This window comes from Salvelinus alpinus, chromosome 1 (genome assembly GCF_045679555.1).
Source record: "Salvelinus alpinus chromosome 1, SLU_Salpinus.1, whole genome shotgun sequence".
Lineage (NCBI taxonomy): Eukaryota > Metazoa > Chordata > Actinopteri > Salmoniformes > Salmonidae > Salvelinus > Salvelinus alpinus.
In genome coordinates, this window is record NC_092086.1 from 81,611,639 (window position 1) to 81,629,955 (window position 18,317).

Below are 18,317 nucleotides of genomic sequence, written 5' to 3' on the forward strand. Positions count from 1 at the left end.
TCAAGCCAGAGGAGGCTGGTGGGAGAAGCTATATGAGTACAGGCTCATTGTAAAGGCTGGAATGGAATAAAGGAAATGATGTCGAACACATCAAACATGGAAACCACATTTTTGTGATTTCATTAATTCTATTTCTGCCATTACAATTTGCCTGTCCTCCTATAGCTCCTCCCACCAGCCCAAGCTAACTTTGTCACGTTCTGACCATAGTTCTTTTGTATTTTCTTTGTTTTAGTGTGGTCAGGGCGTGAGTTGGGTGGGTATTCTATGTTTTCTGTTTCTATGTGGGGTTTCTCGTTTGGCCTGATATGGTTCTCAATCAGAGGCAGGTGTTAGTCATTGTCTCTGATTGGGAACCATATTTAGGTAGCCTGTGTTCTATTGTGTTTTGTGGGTGGTTGTCTTCAGTCTTTGTGTGTCTGCACCAGATAGAACTGTTTCGGTTTTCATTTTTGTTGTTTTGAATTTGAAGTGTTCAGTTTTTTGTTTATCATTAAATTAAGATGAACACTAACCACGCTGCGCTTTGGTCCTCTCCTTCTTCCACCGACGAAAGCCGTTACAAACTCCCTGCAATTCTAAACATTTTGCCAAGAGGCAGATAGAAAAATTGCTTAAATTACAGTGCATTTATGTTGTTGTTTTTTATAATTTGGGGGGAATACAAGAAGTATTGAGTTGAAAAATTGGTTGAGTATGTTTGACATTTAGCAGACGCTCTTATCCAGAGCAACTAGGGTTAAGTGCCTAGCTCAAGGGCACATTGACAGATTTTTCACCTAGTCAGCTCAGGGATTCAAACCAGCAACCTTAAGGTTACTGGCGAAACGCGCTTAACCGCTAGGCTACCTGCCACAGTAATGTGGATACCAATATCCCTGTGAGCCTCCCAGGCCCATGTTGCCCAGGGTTAAGAACATAAATTGCAGATTAATAATATTGCATTCTATTGTAATGTATTACTCCCTCTAAACTTATTCCACAGAACCATTGTCCAAAATGAATTAGTTTAATCTGTTGTTGTTGACAATATTCTTTTTTTTATCATGTAAAAATAGCACCTCCCGGGACCCCAATTTGAGAACCCCTGCTTTATAGAATCTTTTAAAAAGTATCTATATAGTATCAAAAAGGGATCCGCTATGGTTACAAGCCAAATAACCCTTATTCTGCACTTTATAGAAGATTTTCTTTGTGTGTGTAATCAAAGCGAGTGACATGGGGAAAAAAACATGGTATTCTGTGATCTTGATGATAGGGAATTGTGCAGGCAGCCACGGAAACCAGTCACACCTCAGAGCTCATCCTGATCCTCTGTTGGCTCATCTCTCTCCCTCTCATGTACTCCACATCATCAGCACCTGACCTCACCCCAGTAAGCCCAATGGAAATGGATTCATCATATGACACAAGAGTGAGGAATAGAGATATCATGTGTTTTGTAAATGTGATGATTAGTCATAAAGGTGATAATTATTTGCAGGAAATGCATTACATTCATCTAGCAAGATAGTGAATTTTTAATAATGACTTTGTCACCCCTGATCTGTTTTACATGTCTTTGTGATTGTCTCCACTCCCCTCCAGGTGTCGCACATCTTCCCAATTATCCTCGGTGTACTTCTACCTGCGTTCTCTGTTTGTCTGTTGCCAGTTCATCTTGTTTGTCAAGCTTACCAGCATTTGTCCTGTCAGATCCTGTTTTTTCCCCAGCCTCTCTTTTTCTCACCCTCCTGGTTTTGACCCTCGCCTCGCCTGTCCTGTCTCTGTACCCGCCTACCTGACCACTCTGCCTGACCCTGCCTGCCAACCGGTACCCTTGCCCCATCTCTGGATTATTGACCCCTGCCTGCCTTGACCTGTCTCTTGCCTGTCCCTTAGACTATTAAACCATTGTTTATTCAACGTGTCCGCATCTGGGTCTTACCTTGATTTCTGATAGACTTTTTGATCTTATTCACCATTAACCCTTTCCTTCTTCAAAAATATGTCCACGAGACAGGAAAGCACAAATACTGTAGTGAGATAGAAACTTCAGTTTATCTTTCATGTATTGTTGGCTGAGTTTCAATTTGGAGCTATTAGAATTTTGACATATTGTCCCATGTAAATTGTGTAATTTACTGATGGTCCCTAACTAGCCCATAGAGATATCCAAAGTGAACCCAAATTTACCATGGGCATTACGATTGGGTCACATGCAGCTGTACTCCGAATTGATGATTACTTGTGTGCTGCCAGCTGTGGGCAGGATTGAAACATACCCAACCTTCATTTATGTTGTGATGCAGTCACGACCAAAAGTCTCACAAAACTCTTTTTTTTGTACAAGAATGACTTTATGACCAAAATTCTCCTATTTACACTTTGTAGTCAATGTTGACAGTAGAATAAATGATTCTGACTCATATCGATGCCAACGGTAAACCCAACGGGAGTGGATTCATCATATGAAACTAGGGTGAGGAATACAGAACATCTGTTTTGTGAATGTGATGATTAGTCATCATGGTGATCATTCTGGTATTTGCAGAAAATGCATTATATTCATCTAACAAGATAGTGAATTTTCAATAATGACTTTTTAATCTTATTCACCATTAACCATTTCTTTCTACAAAAATATGTCCAAGAGACTGGAAAGCACAAATATTGTATTGAGATAGAAACTTCAGTTTCAACCTCTTGTCAACCTGTCAGTTCTTGAATAATTAATTTATTGATTTGAGGTATCGGTCCAGTTGTACTTTTGAACCTCATTTTACTGGAGTGACAACCTTCTTCGTCACAGTGATCTTGACTTGTTTATGAGACACTTGTACTTGAGTCTACAAAAACCACACTTGTCTTTCCAGCCCACAATCATTCTGGAAAAGTCAACTTGGAGACTTAACGAGAGTGTGCAGATCATCTGAACTGGCACCTGTCACCTGGTAAAATAATCAGTGTGTGGGTTAATGGTGTTTGACCATTAAATCCTCACTGTCACTCCCTCCTATCTCCCCCTCCCTCTCTGTTTGCTATCCGAAGACACAACAGTGTGAGAGACAGATGGGAAACTCTGATACAACAGAGAGAGAGAGAGAGAGAGAGAGAGATGGAGAGAGATGGATGGATGGATGGATGGATGGAGGGCAAAAGAGAGAGGGATAGATGGACAGAGGGGGCAAGGGATACAATTGATTTGAGATGGAAAAAATGACATTTCAACACGGAATCGTCTTTTTCTGCCTCTATCACAGGAACAATAAGGGATTTCAGAGGGGGCCTGGGCTCTATGTCCACTTCAAAGGCCCTTTCTCATTTGCTTCAGATTTGCCTTCTCTGCTCTGTAGAATGTACCTTGGCCTCAAGGGACTGTGCTACATTCTGCCTTTTTGCCCTCTTTCACTGGCCAAGATTTGGTGCACTTGGCAGGGGTGGTTGCAGGGTGAATTGCTGCTGTGTACAGTGATGAGTGCTTTTGCATCTGCAGGTGCTGTGTACAGTGATGAGTGCTTTTGCATCTGCAGGTGAACAAACACACTCACACAGTGTGATGCATGCGGAGTGTGTGATGGATGTAGAAGGTGACCTTAACTACACTGAGAGTACATTTGTCAGTGTAGACGGTACCTCTAGAGCCCATTTTGTAAATGGAACATCTTGAGTAAAAACTAAACATTCTCTAATTGTTTACCATTATTTCTGATGTGGTCCTTCTGAGAAGTATAAATAAAGTATAAACATGATTTAGAAGTCTAAATATACTATAATTGAGGAGATTGAATGCTTTAATACATCAAAAAGGAAATGTCTTGCTGAACAAGATATCCTGCACAGCATAAAATAAAGTAAAAACAGAACATATTGTGTCCTGTTACATCTATTGTTCAACATAGCTCTATTACCGCCACTGAAGACTGTTCTTAATTTCTGCCCAATGGGTTGATTTTCCCTCCATTTGTAACCCTATATTCCCCTGCAATGTGTCCCAGGCCAGGCTAGTAGTGATCTATAGAGGGGGACCCAACCCCGCAGGACAGCTGGAGTGGGAGCCTTACTCTGGAGCCCCTTCTGCTGCAGCTGTTAGCTGAGGTGACAGTCCAGTGATGAAAAAAACAGAGGTTGTTAACGACCTGCAAGCTGATCTGCCCCAGAGAAGCCCCTTTACTAGGGTGGAGAGTTGGGGTCACTACTATGTTGGACAGAAATACATTGGTGGACAATGTATTTCTTCCAATATTTTTCAAATGTACAGTATTTCTACCTATAGAGAGAACAAAGGATTATTTTAATGGAATAGAATGTGAATTGATTGTTCCAATCCTTTTATGTCCTTGCATTACATGATTGGATTATTATTCATGAGGTATATCATCATAGAAATGGTTTAGGGTTAATGTGCACAATAAATCACATTTTCTCATTTATCAAAGCACCTAGTTCCTTATACACCCCAATGTAAATATAGCCAAATTAGAGAATACCATTTTGGCCAAGAGGTGTTATTCCAGGCAATGATGGTAGGCTTAGCGTCCCTACTCTTATAGATAAATTTTTCTCGCAAGAAAAACAATCGTGTTACCGTTACCCACTAAATACAAGAGGAAGGGGGGATGGAATTTGGAAATCAAAGTACAAAGTACTACAGCCAGTACAATAGACGACAAACCTTTTTCTGCAGCTCGACTCCCTCCCTCCCTTTTCTTCACAGCCGTCCAGACTTGACTCGCTCTTTCTTTGTGCGCGCGGACCAAGTTGACTAATAACTACGTTTCATTTGGAAAGGACTGGATAAGACGGGAGAAACAGCATGGCTTTCCCAAAGAACTCGTTCATATTGGTGTTTCTTCTTGTTTGTTCCCTCAGCTGGAATGGTAAGTAAGACAAATAACGTATGTTTTCTTTGTTTTAGATTTTGGGAAACTTTTCTCGCGGATTTAACGAATGTTTACAAGGGGTACTGTTTGAATGGGATGCACTTCGACTCAGTGAGGGATGCTGTAGCAGCCTAACCTTGGCTTTCGATATTTGGCTGTTTTTAATGTAAATTGAATTTATTTCGTTGCAGTCACATTAAAACCTAGTAGCATATATTTGACTCTTCTGCGAAGCTGTGGACAGTTATTTAGTAATAATAGGCTACACACTTTGAGTTAAGATGTTGTTGCTTATTTTAGGAGCAAGTGCAACTGTACAAAATGCAAATGTTGAAATGTGAACCGTTGGAGCCGCATGTTTTGGGGAAATGAAAAAGCGTCCCTTTTCCCAAACTAGAAAAAAATTGACGTAGCCTACGTGTAGCCAGAGTTAACTGAACATTTCCTTTCCGTGTCATTTTGTTTTAGTGAATTCTTCAAGTGTTTTTTGGTAAGGGCGATGGTTCTTTGTGGAACCATAATGACTCAATCAACTGTTGAAGCCCTTCAATGGTTCTTTGCAGTTTAGAAAAGGGTTCTTTCTTCTTTTAGTGATAATTAAAATTTAGGGGTGGTGGCACATTCAAATATTTTGGTAAGTGGTTTCCTCACATCTTTTTTTTTGTGCAAGCAAACCAAATGTTTGCGCAAGCAACCATTCCAATGTATCTAATATGTTGTGTTGCAATGTTATATATTAAATATGACTAACGGCCAGTAGCCATGTCTTGTGAAAGACTCATGTATGGTATAAATTTGTACTTTTCAATTCTCTCCACAAGGAACCCCAGCTGTTTTACATGTTGCACACCTGATTTGCACACTTGTCAATCAACCCAATAACGCCCAAGGAATTTTTATAATATAATATGGCTAACGAGAATATAAAAAAAACCTGTATGGTTCTTAAAAATGATCTACAAAGAACTTTTGAGATTGAGGGTTATTTATAGAACCGTTCTCCATAAAGGTTCTATAAAGAACCATAAAAATAGGTTCTATACAGCTCCAAAAGGTGTTGTAACCATAGAGGAACCATTTTTTGATGCTATATAGAACCTTTATTATTAATGGTTCTTTATAGAACCTTAGGAAAGGGTTCTATATAGCACCATAAAGGTTCCAAACTCTTTGGGGCTGGCTGGGGACCCCTTTTGTGATAGCAAATCCACCAGGGACCCCCTCAGAATCAGAACACAACTCGAGTTTTACTATGACTTCGGCAGTGCATTGCCGGACGAACCAAATCTTGGGCCCTGCCCTGGGAAGAAACATTTTAAAGGTTCGGGCGACTGAATTCAAATGTGAGTTGGTTTCAGAGTGTGGTTTGATGTGGGTGACTCTTGTGTGTGTTTGCAGGTGGGTTGAGTTATACAAATTATTTAGCCAATTTGCTACAGCCAGCTGCTGTGCGACCATGGCAAAATTGGTTTGACTTTGGATAGCCTAACTCTAGTTAGGCAACTTTTAGCTCTTTCATTGAATGCTTTCAGTATTTGTAAATTAATTTCTACAATTTACATTTGGTTAGAGTTTTTCAAATCATTGAAAAAAATGTGATATTGGAATTTTGACATCTTGTCCCATGTACATTGTGTAATTTATTGATGGTCCCTAACTAGCCCCATAGGGGTATCCATCATGAACCCAAATTTACCACGGGCTTTATGATTGGGTCACATGCAGCTACACTCCGAATTGATGATTACTTGTGTGCTGCCAGCTGTGGGCAGGTTTGAAACAACCCAAACTTAATTTGTGTTGCGATGCAGTCACGACCAAAAGTCTCACAAAACTCCGTTTTGGGTGAGACTGACTTTATTTACACTTTGTAGTAAATTTTGACAGTAGAATAAATGTTTCTGATTCATATTGATGTCACATAGGCTGTTTTCTAAATTATTAGTTGCTCTTTTAAGGCCCTCCTCTTGGCATAGGGGGCAGCAGGTAGCCTAGTGAGTACGGCGTTGGGCCAGTAACTGAAAGCTCGCTAGATCAAATCCCCGAGCTGACAAAGTAAAAATCTGTCATTCTGCCCATGAACACGGCAGTTAACCAGCTATTCCTACGCTGTCATTGTAAATAAGAATTTGTTCTTAAGTGACTTGCATAGTTAAATAAAAATTAGGAGAGAACATTTAGCAGTTTTCAAGCCAGAGGAGGCTGGTGGGAGAAGCTATATGAGTACAGGCTCATTGTAAAGGCTGGAATGGAATAAAGGAAATGATGTCGAACACATCAAACATGGAAACCACATTTTTGTGATTTCATTAATTCTATTTCTGCCATTACAATTTGCCTGTCCTCCTATAGCTCCTCCCACCAGCCCAAGCTAACTTTGTCACGTTCTGACCATAGTTCTTTTGTATTTTCTTTGTTTTAGTGTGGTCAGGGCGTGAGTTGGGTGGGTATTCTATGTTTTCTGTTTCTATGTGGGGTTTCTCGTTTGGCCTGATATGGTTCTCAATCAGAGGCAGGTGTTAGTCATTGTCTCTGATTGGGAACCATATTTAGGTAGCCTGTGTTCTATTGTGTTTTGTGGGTGGTTGTCTTCAGTCTTTGTGTGTCTGCACCAGATAGAACTGTTTCGGTTTTCATTTTTGTTGTTTTGAATTTGAAGTGTTCAGTTTTTTGTTTATCATTAAATTAAGATGAACACTAACCACGCTGCGCTTTGGTCCTCTCCTTCTTCCACCGACGAAAGCCGTTACAAACTCCCTGCAATTCTAAACATTTTGCCAAGAGGCAGATAGAAAAATTGCTTAAATTACAGTGCATTTATGTTGTTGTTTTTTATAATTTGGGGGGAATACAAGAAGTATTGAGTTGAAAAATTGGTTGAGTATGTTTGACATTTAGCAGACGCTCTTATCCAGAGCAACTAGGGTTAAGTGCCTAGCTCAAGGGCACATTGACAGATTTTTCACCTAGTCAGCTCAGGGATTCAAACCAGCAACCTTAAGGTTACTGGCGAAACGCGCTTAACCGCTTTTTCATTGGGGAAATGAAAAAGCGTCCCTTTTCCCAAACTAGAAAAAAATTGACGTAGCCTACGTGTAGCCAGAGTTAACTGAACATTTCCTTTCCGTGTCATTTTGTTTTAGTGAATTTAATTGGCCTATTCATTAGTTATACGGTTTTAATTACCGTTGCTAAATTGGCACCATGGCCAGTGTGACAATGAAATCACGTTGTCAATCATCATGCATCGTGTTAAATGTGGAATTCTGGGTATTAAACCTTGTTGTGTTTTTGCATTATGAACATATTTTGCTCACCAATATTATCATATGATATTTGTTGGTTTTAAATGTCAGACAGCCCTCTCCAACGATCAAGAGGTATAAATGGTTTAATTAGGAGTTGTTTTTCCAGAGCTATCAATGGCATATCTGTGTTTTTCATCTCTCGGGCAACCACGCGCCTTAAAAAAAACATATAAGCTGTGTTGTGTGTACTTTGCCTGCTTTGATAAAAATCATAAGGAATTACAGGACAGTGAGTTTGTATTTGTGCATGCAAGTGTATGTATGTGTGCATGCACGCTCTAAGCGAAGATGGGTTGGGTTTGAGTGTTGCTTTTACTAAGTGCATCTCACCTTAACAGTGTGTGTGAGTGTTCTTTTCATGGTCTGACCCTGCTGGTCACCAGGCCCCCACAACCTTTCCTCCCCATCCACTAAATCCTCATGGTGTACAGATGCAAAATGCATATCCTGGTGTGCTGCTGCTAAATGCATATAGGGGAAACACTTCCGCTGACACTCACCTGTTCATTAATCTACCTGAGTATGGTGTGGCCCTCCCTCTCCTCCCCCCTCTCATGCTTCTACATCTGCATTGCTTACTGTTGGGGGTTTCAGGCTTGGTTTCTGTATCGCACTTTGTGACATCGGCTGATGTAAAAAGGGCTTTATAAATACATTTGATTGATTCTCCCCCTCTCCCTCCACCACTTCACAACAGGACAACACTCACTCTGCTCTGGCCTTATCCCTAATTTAGCCTCCGAACCCAGTTTTTTCCTCTTTTAACCTTGTCTTAATTGGGTCACCTCCACTTAATCCTCCTTGCCCCCCTGGAAGATGAGGTAAAGCTGTTTGTTTTTGGATTATTGACAAGATAGAAACCCTTGGCCCCTCTGAAGAACCTAAACAGGGACCGTTGTGAGTAGGATTCCCATCCTCATTGAGGCATTTTTTATCTAACTACACTGTCCAATTTACAGTAGCTATTACAGTGAAAGAATACCATGCTATTGTTTGAGGAGAGTGCACAGGTATGAACTTGAAAATGTATCAACAAACCAATTAGGCACATTTGGGCAGACTTGATACAACACTTTGAACAGAAATGCAATGGCTCATTGGATCAGTCTAGAACTTTGCACATACACTGGTGCCATCTAGTGGCCGAAATCAAAATTGCGCCTAAGCTGGAATAATACATTTTGACCTTTCTCTTGCATTTCAAAGATGATGAAAAAAATTATAATAATACTTTTTTCTTTGTATTATCTTTTACCAGATCTAATGTGTCATATTCTCCTACATTAATTTCACATTTCTACAAACTTCAAAGTGTTTCCTTTCAAGTGTTATCAAGAATGTGCATATCCTTGCTTCAGGTCCTGAGCTATAGGCAGTTAGATTTGGGTATGTCATTTTAGGCGAAAATTGAAATAAAGGGTTCGCTCCTTAATCAAGGTACTTGTATTACAAATTATTAATCGAAGATAACTGCATTTCAAAACAAGGAATTCAACAAAATTGGCCTACTGTGTGAATATTGAAAAATACAGGTAAAACAGAATTGATATTGAACATGCATGCCTAGTCTGTGCCTGCCTTTTACTGTAACTCAAAACATGAGGTAATTTCAGGACTAACAGTAACACAGAATCTATAATCAGGCTCCTAAGGTTGGAGATTCTTTAATGAAGTTTTAGAGAACCAAATCATCAAAACAAAAAACAAAAAAGTAGTGCTCACTGAGCAGAAAAAACAGGCCTGGCTTTCTTTGAATGACACATAACCTGCCGTAATTTGTATGGTAGCATTTTGGGTAACATTTCTCTCCATATTTCTTGATGCATTGTCCCAGTTCCGAATAGATTCTAATAATAATTCAGATGAAGGAAATAATGAACTTCAAATTAAGCCATCATTGGAATATGGAAGTACATCACTGGCCCCCATCATAGGAGCTTCAGTAGACCTATGCCCACTCATTAAGCAGCCTGCTTCCTGCTTGATGGAGCAGCCCCTGACCTCTACTGATGGAAGCACAATGGGATGCTGTTCCCCCTCAGAGACCATTCTTTGCACACTGCTAGGTTCGTCAACAATGGAGCCCTGCTTCTCCTTACAGCTTAAAACCTCAGAATTATTACAGTCCTTTAAGTATGTACTCGGAACTGAACTTAGATGACCCAAAAAATGAAATTAAAGAAGGCATCTTAAAGGACACTTTTAAAACAACAGAAGGAAATTCAATGGACCTTTTTAAAGGATCTTTGGTGGAGGAAGATGTTCTCTTCACATCTTCAATGATCTCCCTCTTCTAGAAAGAGGGGGGAGGGAGCGAGAGAGTTTTTCGAGACGGAATAAAACTTTTCTTCATTTTGACAGTCATTCTTTTAGTGAGGAAAGGAGCCCTCAGCCCTCCCTAAAATCCATTTGAACAGCTCCCCAGATTACACACTATTCATCATGAATGTAAACATTCATGGCATAGTAATACACATCTGCTAGTGGTTCTCTGACATACATCTAGATAAGATATAATGTCATTAACCAGAGCCCCTGGCTGAGATATCGACATGTCACTTGCTGATGGGGGAACTCAGCATGCTCATTAGAGCATAATGCAATTGAATGTTAATCGTCACTTCAGTCACCATATGATATAATGTCATAGACATCCAACAGGGGGCAGCAACAGGGTAATTCATTCTGGATGGTCTAAATCAGTGGTCACCAACTGGTCATGCCAACTGGCATTCCTAGTCGATCACCAAACATTTCTGTAGAAAAGCCAACGATGAAGGGTTGCGCAACTTTTTTTTGTGTTGCGCTGTTGGCGGTGGGTACATTTCATTCAGAAGCCCTGTGCACCGTGTAGGCAAAGTGTTCCCATTTTAAACAATTTAATTTGTCTGAAAAGACAAACTCCGCCTTCCCAGTGGACCGGGAGATCTGTGGCTAAATTGAGTGTGCCTGCTGCACTGGCCAATCGGATAGTTCAAATTACCATGCCTACTTGCAGATTCCACAGCTTTCACGACCCCCGGCCACAGCAAAGTTTGATACTAGCCTACGTGAGATTTAATAACTTTTAAATCCATGACCAGAGAGAGACTATCAAAGAATACAGCAAAGAGGTTCAGTTTTTAGGAGTGAGTTCATGTCGTAAGTTTTATTCAGCACTGTTAACACTGTTTTTATTCAACACTATTACAAAACATAAAACTTGCTTTTCTCTACTTCCACTTGCGCTGCAGCTGCAATGAATGGGTAGCCAAGTGTATCGATAGCCCTGTGTTTTTATTATAATTAGCAGCTCGCATTGTCATGTCTATTTTAATATCGATATTTCATTTTCTCTGGTCATAGGAACAACATGAATTTGTGCCTGAGACAGATGTGGTGACCATCAGGTCAGTCTCACCGGAGGAAAGGAACGAGAGAGTAGGTAGGGACCGTGAGAGGCGGACCGTCTGCTGCTCTCTCCCTCCCTTTGCTGAGACTAATGCCGTGTTCAAGACAACTGGAAACTCGGAAATCTCCGACTTCAGTGCGTTCAAGACAACTGTGAACTCAAAAAAAAAAAAAAGATCAGAATGGGGAAAATAGTTTTGAACGGTCATCCAACTCAGAAACTTCGGCATCTTTCTAGAGCTCCGACTTTCCGACTTGAAGTTCACTGACGTCATGATTTGATCTCGTTTTTTCAGAGTTCCCAGTTGTCTTGAAAGCACCATGACCATCAGATGCAGGTAGCATCAGTCCAGTAAATAAAAGAGCAAATTATTTGCTCCTACTGCACAAACCTCATTCCTACAGCATTTTTTTGTTTGTTTAATGTTACATTTTTTTATTCATGTTTAAATAACACATCTGAGTGGTAGATCTCGGCTTGCTTTTTGACTGCGAAAGTAATCTTGACTCAGAAAAGGTTTGTGACCACTGGTCTAAATAGATAAACATGCTTAACCCTTAATGATGGCGCCAACATATTTTTTGTGTGTTATTTCTTACATTATTTGCCCAGAACGTTTTCTGTGTTATTACATACAGCCGGAAATAACTTTTGGATGTCAGCGCATTGGTAACTCACCAGCATTACGACCAGGAATGCGACTTTCCAGAATTAGATCCTTTGTTCGTACCCACCAGGGCAATTGAACTTATCCCAGAGGCTGCTCCAAGACGCCGCCGGCAGAGAAGAGGTATTCGGGAGTGGACTTCTAGTCGGACTCAGGAGGCGTGCACACCATCCACCGCTTCCGATTATATTACGATTATATAAAGTAGACGAGCTCAGGGCGAGGATTTCCTTCTAGAGATAATCAGGGACTGTAACATACTCTGTTTCACAGAATCATGGCTCTCTCTGGATATACTGTCCACGTCCATACAGCCAGCTGGGTACTCAGTACATCGCGCAGACAGGAATAAAGAACTCTCCGGGAAGAAGAAAGGCCACGACGGCCCTCAAGGAACTACACTGGACTTTATGCAAACTGGAAACCACATGGCATTGTTTAAAGTAGAGGTCGACCAATTAATTGGCATGGCCGATTAATTATGGCCGATTTCAAGTTTTCATAACAATCGGTAATCAGCATTTTTGGATGCCGATTATGGCCGATTACATTGCACTCCACGAGGAGACTGCGTGGCAGGCTGACCACCTGTTACGCGAGTGCAGCAAGGAGCCAAGATAAGTTGCTAGCTAGCATTAAACTTATCTTATAAAAAACAATCATTCTTAACACAATCACTAGTTAACTACACATGGTTGATGACATTACAAATTTATCTAGCTTGTCCTGCGTTGCATATAATCAATGCGGTGCCTGTTAATTTATCAGCGAATCACAGCCTACTTCGCCAAATGGGGGATGATTTAACAAGCGCATTCGCGAAAAAAGCACTGTCGTTGCACCAGTGTACCTAACCATAAACATCAATGCCTTTCTTAAAATCAATACACAAGTATATATTTTTAAACCTGCATATTTAGTTAATATTGCCTGCTAACATGAATTTATTATAACTAGGGAAATTGTGTCACATCTCTTGCAGTATGTTTACATTCCGCAACGGTTCCGTATTTTACTGAAAGAATAAATATTTTGTTTTCGAAATGATAGTTTCCGGATTTGACCATATTAATGACCTAAGGCTCGTATTTCTGTGTGTTTATTATATTATAATTAAGTCTACGATTTGATATTTGATAGAGCAGTCTGACTGAGCGGTGGTAGGCAGCAGCAGGCTCGTAAGCATTCATTAAAACAGCACTTTCCTGCGTTTGCCAGCAGCTCTTCGCTGTGCTTGTTGTTAATCCAGCCGCCGTGTCAGATTTCAAAAAGGATTTACGGCGAAAGCAAACCATGCGATTATCTGAGGACAGCGCTCAGCACACAAATGCATAACAAATCATTTTCAACCAGGGAGTTGCGACACGAAAGTCAGAAATAGCAATATAATATATGCCTTACCTTTGAAGATCTTCTTCTGTTGGCACTCCAAAAGGTCCCAGTTACATTACAAATGGGGATTTTGTTCGATAATGTCCTTCTTTATATCCATAAAAACTCAGTTTAGCTGGCGCGCTTCAGTCAAGAATCCACTCGGTTTCCCTCCTTCAAAATGCATACAAAATTAATCCCAAACGTTACCAGTAAACTCAATCAACATTTATACTCAAACCTTAGGTACCCTAATACGCAAATAAATTATACAATTTAAGACGGAGAATCGTTATTGTCTTTACCGGAGAAAAATACCAAAGAACACGCTCTCATTTACGCTCTTGGAAACACTACAACCAAAATTGGAGCCACCTAGAAAAACTAAAATTTCTGGCTCATTTTTCCAAAAACCAGGCTGAAACTCTTTCTACAGACTGTTGACATCTAGTGGAAGCCCTAGGAACTGCAATCGGGCACAATTTTGCCCTATTATAAAAGTGCCAGCCATTGAAATCAGTGGTAGGATGACATTTTTTTTGGGGGGGGGGTGGTTTGTCCTCTGGGTTTCGCCAGCCATTTCAGTTCTGTTATACTCACAGACATTATAGTTTTAGAAACGTTAGAGTGTTTTCTATCCAAATCTACCAATTCTATGCAAAACCTAGCTTCTGGGCCTGAGTAGCAGGCAGTTTACTTTGGGCACGCTTTTCATACGGACGTCAAAATACCGCCCCCTATCCCAAAGAAGTTAATCGGCTTTTTTTGGTCCTCCAATAATCGGTATCTGTACCAGTGTTGAAAAATCATAATCGGTCGACCTCTAGTTTAAAGTGACTAGTGATCCATTTATTAAAGTGCCGAGTGATTTGGTCTCAATACAGTATAAACAGAAGGCGCAACAGTGCCTCTTCAACCTCAGGAGGCTGAAGAAATTTGGCCTGTCACCCAAAACCCTGACAAACTTTTACAGATGCACAATCGAGAGCATCCTGTCGGGCTGTATCACAGCCTGGTACGGCAACTGCACAGCCCTCAACCGCAAGGCTCTCCAGAGGGTGGTGCGGTCTGCACAACGCATCACTAGGGGCAAACTACCTGCCCTCCATGACACCTACAGCACCCAATGTCACAGAAAGGCCAAAAAGATCAACAAGGACATCAACCACCCGAGCAACGGACTGTTCACCCCGCTATCATCTAGAAGGCGAGGTCAGTACAGGTGCGTCAAAGCTGGGACCGAGAGACTGAAAAACAGCTTCTATCTCAAGGCCATCAGACTGTTAAATAGCCATCACTATCCGGCTGCCACCCGGTTACTCAATCCTGCACATTAGAGACTGCTGCCCTATATACATAGACATGGAATCACTGGTCACTTTATTAATGGAACACTAGTCACTTTAGTAATGTTTACATACTGCTTTACTCATTTCATATGTAAATACTGTATTCTATTTTACTCTATTTTAGTCAATGCCACTCCGACATTCCTCATCCTAACATTTATATATTTCTTAATTCCATTATTTTACGATACTACTGCACTGTTAGAGCTAGGAACACAAGCATTTCGCTACACCCGCAATAACATCTGCTAAATATGTGTACATGACCAATAAAATTTGATTTGATTTGATCCTGAAGCAAACTTTCAGGCTCTCAGCAATGCTTCAGATTAATTATTATATCCAAGCCGTGCTTTCCTACAGAGGAAAAGCATAATCTATAAAATGAAGTCTTTTTTGAGGCCAAGAGTGAAAGAACAGAAGTTTAGCTGAACAATGATCTTCTAGCTCCAGCAGTCAGACACTGCCATGAGAACATACAATGCCAATAGGCTCATACCTTTCTTGACTTTATCTATCTTTTTTTCATGTCTCTTCCGTTACAGAAATGGGCAGCTGTGGAAATTTGGTGGATTTGCTGTGTGCTGTACAGAGGCAGCTGGGATGTGTGATGCTGTGGGCCTCGTCCACACAGCATTACTGCTTTAGCCTGAGTGACAGCTAGCCACGGCAGGCAAATATTCAAATATACTGACTCTTTGTGTTCATTAGAGAGAGAGTGCTGTCTGAGCCCATAGGCTCAGGAAATACTGACACAAATGTACACCAAAAATGGTATTGGTCGCGAATATGCTCTTGAACTGATAGGCCTATTTGATATCGAGTAGATAAGAGAATGAATGTCTCAAAGCTTAAAGTCTTTTTGTTGGTGCACTCTGCACTAATCTACTTGCAGCACATCTCAGCAGACTTTTTTGGCCAAGCATCGCAGTTTACATTGTCAATTACTTTTTGCTTGGTGCTGGGACTTTACGAAACCATTAATTGAAATTTCCGGATCTTTTATTCTGATTGACCTCGGACGTCTACAGCCCTGGCAGCTGCATTCAGGAGCTGAGACGACCATGACACCTCTCATTCTGGAGGCTCATTCATCAAGGCCAAGGAGCCATGGAGTTAGGCCCTGAGCCTTGCTGTGATAAGCCCCCTGAGCAATGATGAGGTGAGACAGGAGTACGGAGACTGAGGGAAGCCCCAAATCGGTCCACTCCCCTGCACCATTTGAAGTTGCCCGCCGAAGTGTGGACCAAAACAATGAGTAGGAGCTTCTAAGGGCCCCATGTTGCTCCACCTGGGCTTTCATTATAGGAGGGGGGTCATCCTAATCCCAAATGCATCTAGACCTGTAGACAGGGGTCTAGAGGCTGTGTGCTGATCTGAAGACAAGATAGTCTTGGTTTGTTTGGTTTTACCTTCTCTATTGGACCTCTTGCACTTTAGAAGCATGATACTTTCGTCGTAAGCCCACCCACAAATGATTGTGGTTACATACCCATAGCTTTAGATTTTGGTTGGACGTCTTTGCCACACTGTAAAACAAATAAACCAGGCACAGACAGTATATCAAAGAGGCATCCAGCAGTCAGGGCACCCCGGCCTGAGCTGAGGGCTTAGCCATGCATACAGTATCTCCAGAATGTGGATTATTGATTTTAGTGTGGGATTTCAGCTACTCTTTATGAAGTGGTTAGATTTATCCCTGCCCTCTTGGAGGGAATTTCCTCAGCATTGACTTATCGCATTCGTGCCAAAAAACTGCTTGAGATTTAACTGTTTTATTCAGGGCACCTCTCATGAGAATGGAATTTTTAAAATTGTATTTAACCTTTATTTAACTAGGCAAGTCAGTTAAGAACAAATTCTTATTTACAATGACGGCCAAACCCGGCCAACGCTGGGCCAATTGTGCGCCGCCCTATGGGACTCCCAATCATAGCCAGATGTTACACCGGAAGTTTTAGCCTTGGAGTATCTAGCGCCTTCTGTAAAATACTGGTTGTTTATCAAAGTCAGACGGGGAGATCAACTATGGTAATTGGGCGTGAGAGTGAATAACAATCATCCAAGTGCATCCAGGGGGTGAAGAATTTATCATTGACAGATACCAGGGCAGTCACTCTTTCAGGGCAAATCTAGCACTCCACATAATGCATACTGCTCTTGGGAAAATATTAATTTTCCTGTTAATTTCAGGAAAAAAGCAGTAGGGTGCAAGTGCTTAGGACTTTCACACCTTGTTGGCGGTAGGAAAGGAAGTTTGTATGCCAAAAGCTTTGCGTCCAGCTGTTTGCAAACATGTCTTTGTATAGTTGACAAATGTCTTAGTAGGTTACACTGTGACTGTTCTTTGCTTGTGGTTTTCTCAGGGCAGAGCCTTGATGAAGCCCACAGCTGTGTTAATTACATTGGTATTAACGGTCTATTAGCATTGTAAATGTGTATAACAGTACATTATATCGATGATAGGCATTAGTCTGGGTCGCCTCATTTTTATGCCATTATAGCCATTAAAGCTAGTGCCTGAACTCTCTTTGGGCAATATTAGCCATCTCGTCTGTACAGTATGTCCCCTCATATTGGAGCGCCCATCTGTGGGACACATGGCACTCTCTTGGGCAACTCTCTTGGGCCAGGATCTCGGCCCTGGCAGAGATCCCAATGATTCCAAAGGGACTCAGAGATCTTGCTGAAAAGCCCCTCATTGTTCTTCCTTTGCCCCAAGTCTCTCAAACACAGTTCAACAACCAGCAGCTGCATACACCTGGCACCCAATTCACAGACAATGCAGATTTTGGACGGGGAAAATTCACAGACAATGCAGATTTTGGAGGGTTAATGGGCAGGGGAGGGGGGTACTACGCTGCTCAGGTTACAGAGAAAACATACACCACAGTGGACCTCCCCCTCCAATCTTCCACCCCCTATCCTCCGCAGTCAAAAACATGTCCTCCCACACATCTTTCATGCCTAACCCCCCTCCCCTTGTTCCCACTTTCTACCCCCCTTGTCTTTGTTTGGCTGGTATCCCTGGTGGATTGAGCCTGAGGCTGCCAGGCCTCTGTGTTTCTGTTGCTGTAGTAAACAGTATTGATTAACATAGAAATACCCAAAGCAGAATAACAGCACCAGTGGTTTTTAGATAAAGGGACAGACAGGGTGGAGGTGTGGGGCAATGTGCAGTCATGTCAAAGAGAGATTCATTGTTGATATGAATTGTAATTTAAATTCCTTTCATTTATTGAGTGTATTCAAGGACATTTGTTTTCTACATGGCACTTTGTGGTCGTCTTGGCCTGGGATTATTACTCCCTTCCTTTGTACTGTGAATGGGCAGCAGAGAGAAGGCTGATATCATGTCCAGATCGATTG

At 41.3% G+C, this 18,317-nt stretch overlaps 1 protein-coding gene across 1 annotated transcript in view; it reads left to right on the forward strand.

The window, feature by feature from the left end:
* The first annotated feature begins 4,618 nt into the window (after positions 1-4,618).
* The window catches only part of LOC139531822 (cell surface glycoprotein MUC18-like), a 76,015-nt gene continuing 62,316 nt past the window's right edge, over positions 4,619-18,317 (forward strand). Inside the window, exon 1 of the mRNA XM_071328708.1 lies at positions 4,619-4,859. Within this exon, the coding sequence (XP_071184809.1) occupies positions 4,796-4,859 (64 nt within the window). The 5' untranslated portion in view covers positions 4,619-4,795. The remainder of the gene's footprint in view (positions 4,860-18,317) is intronic.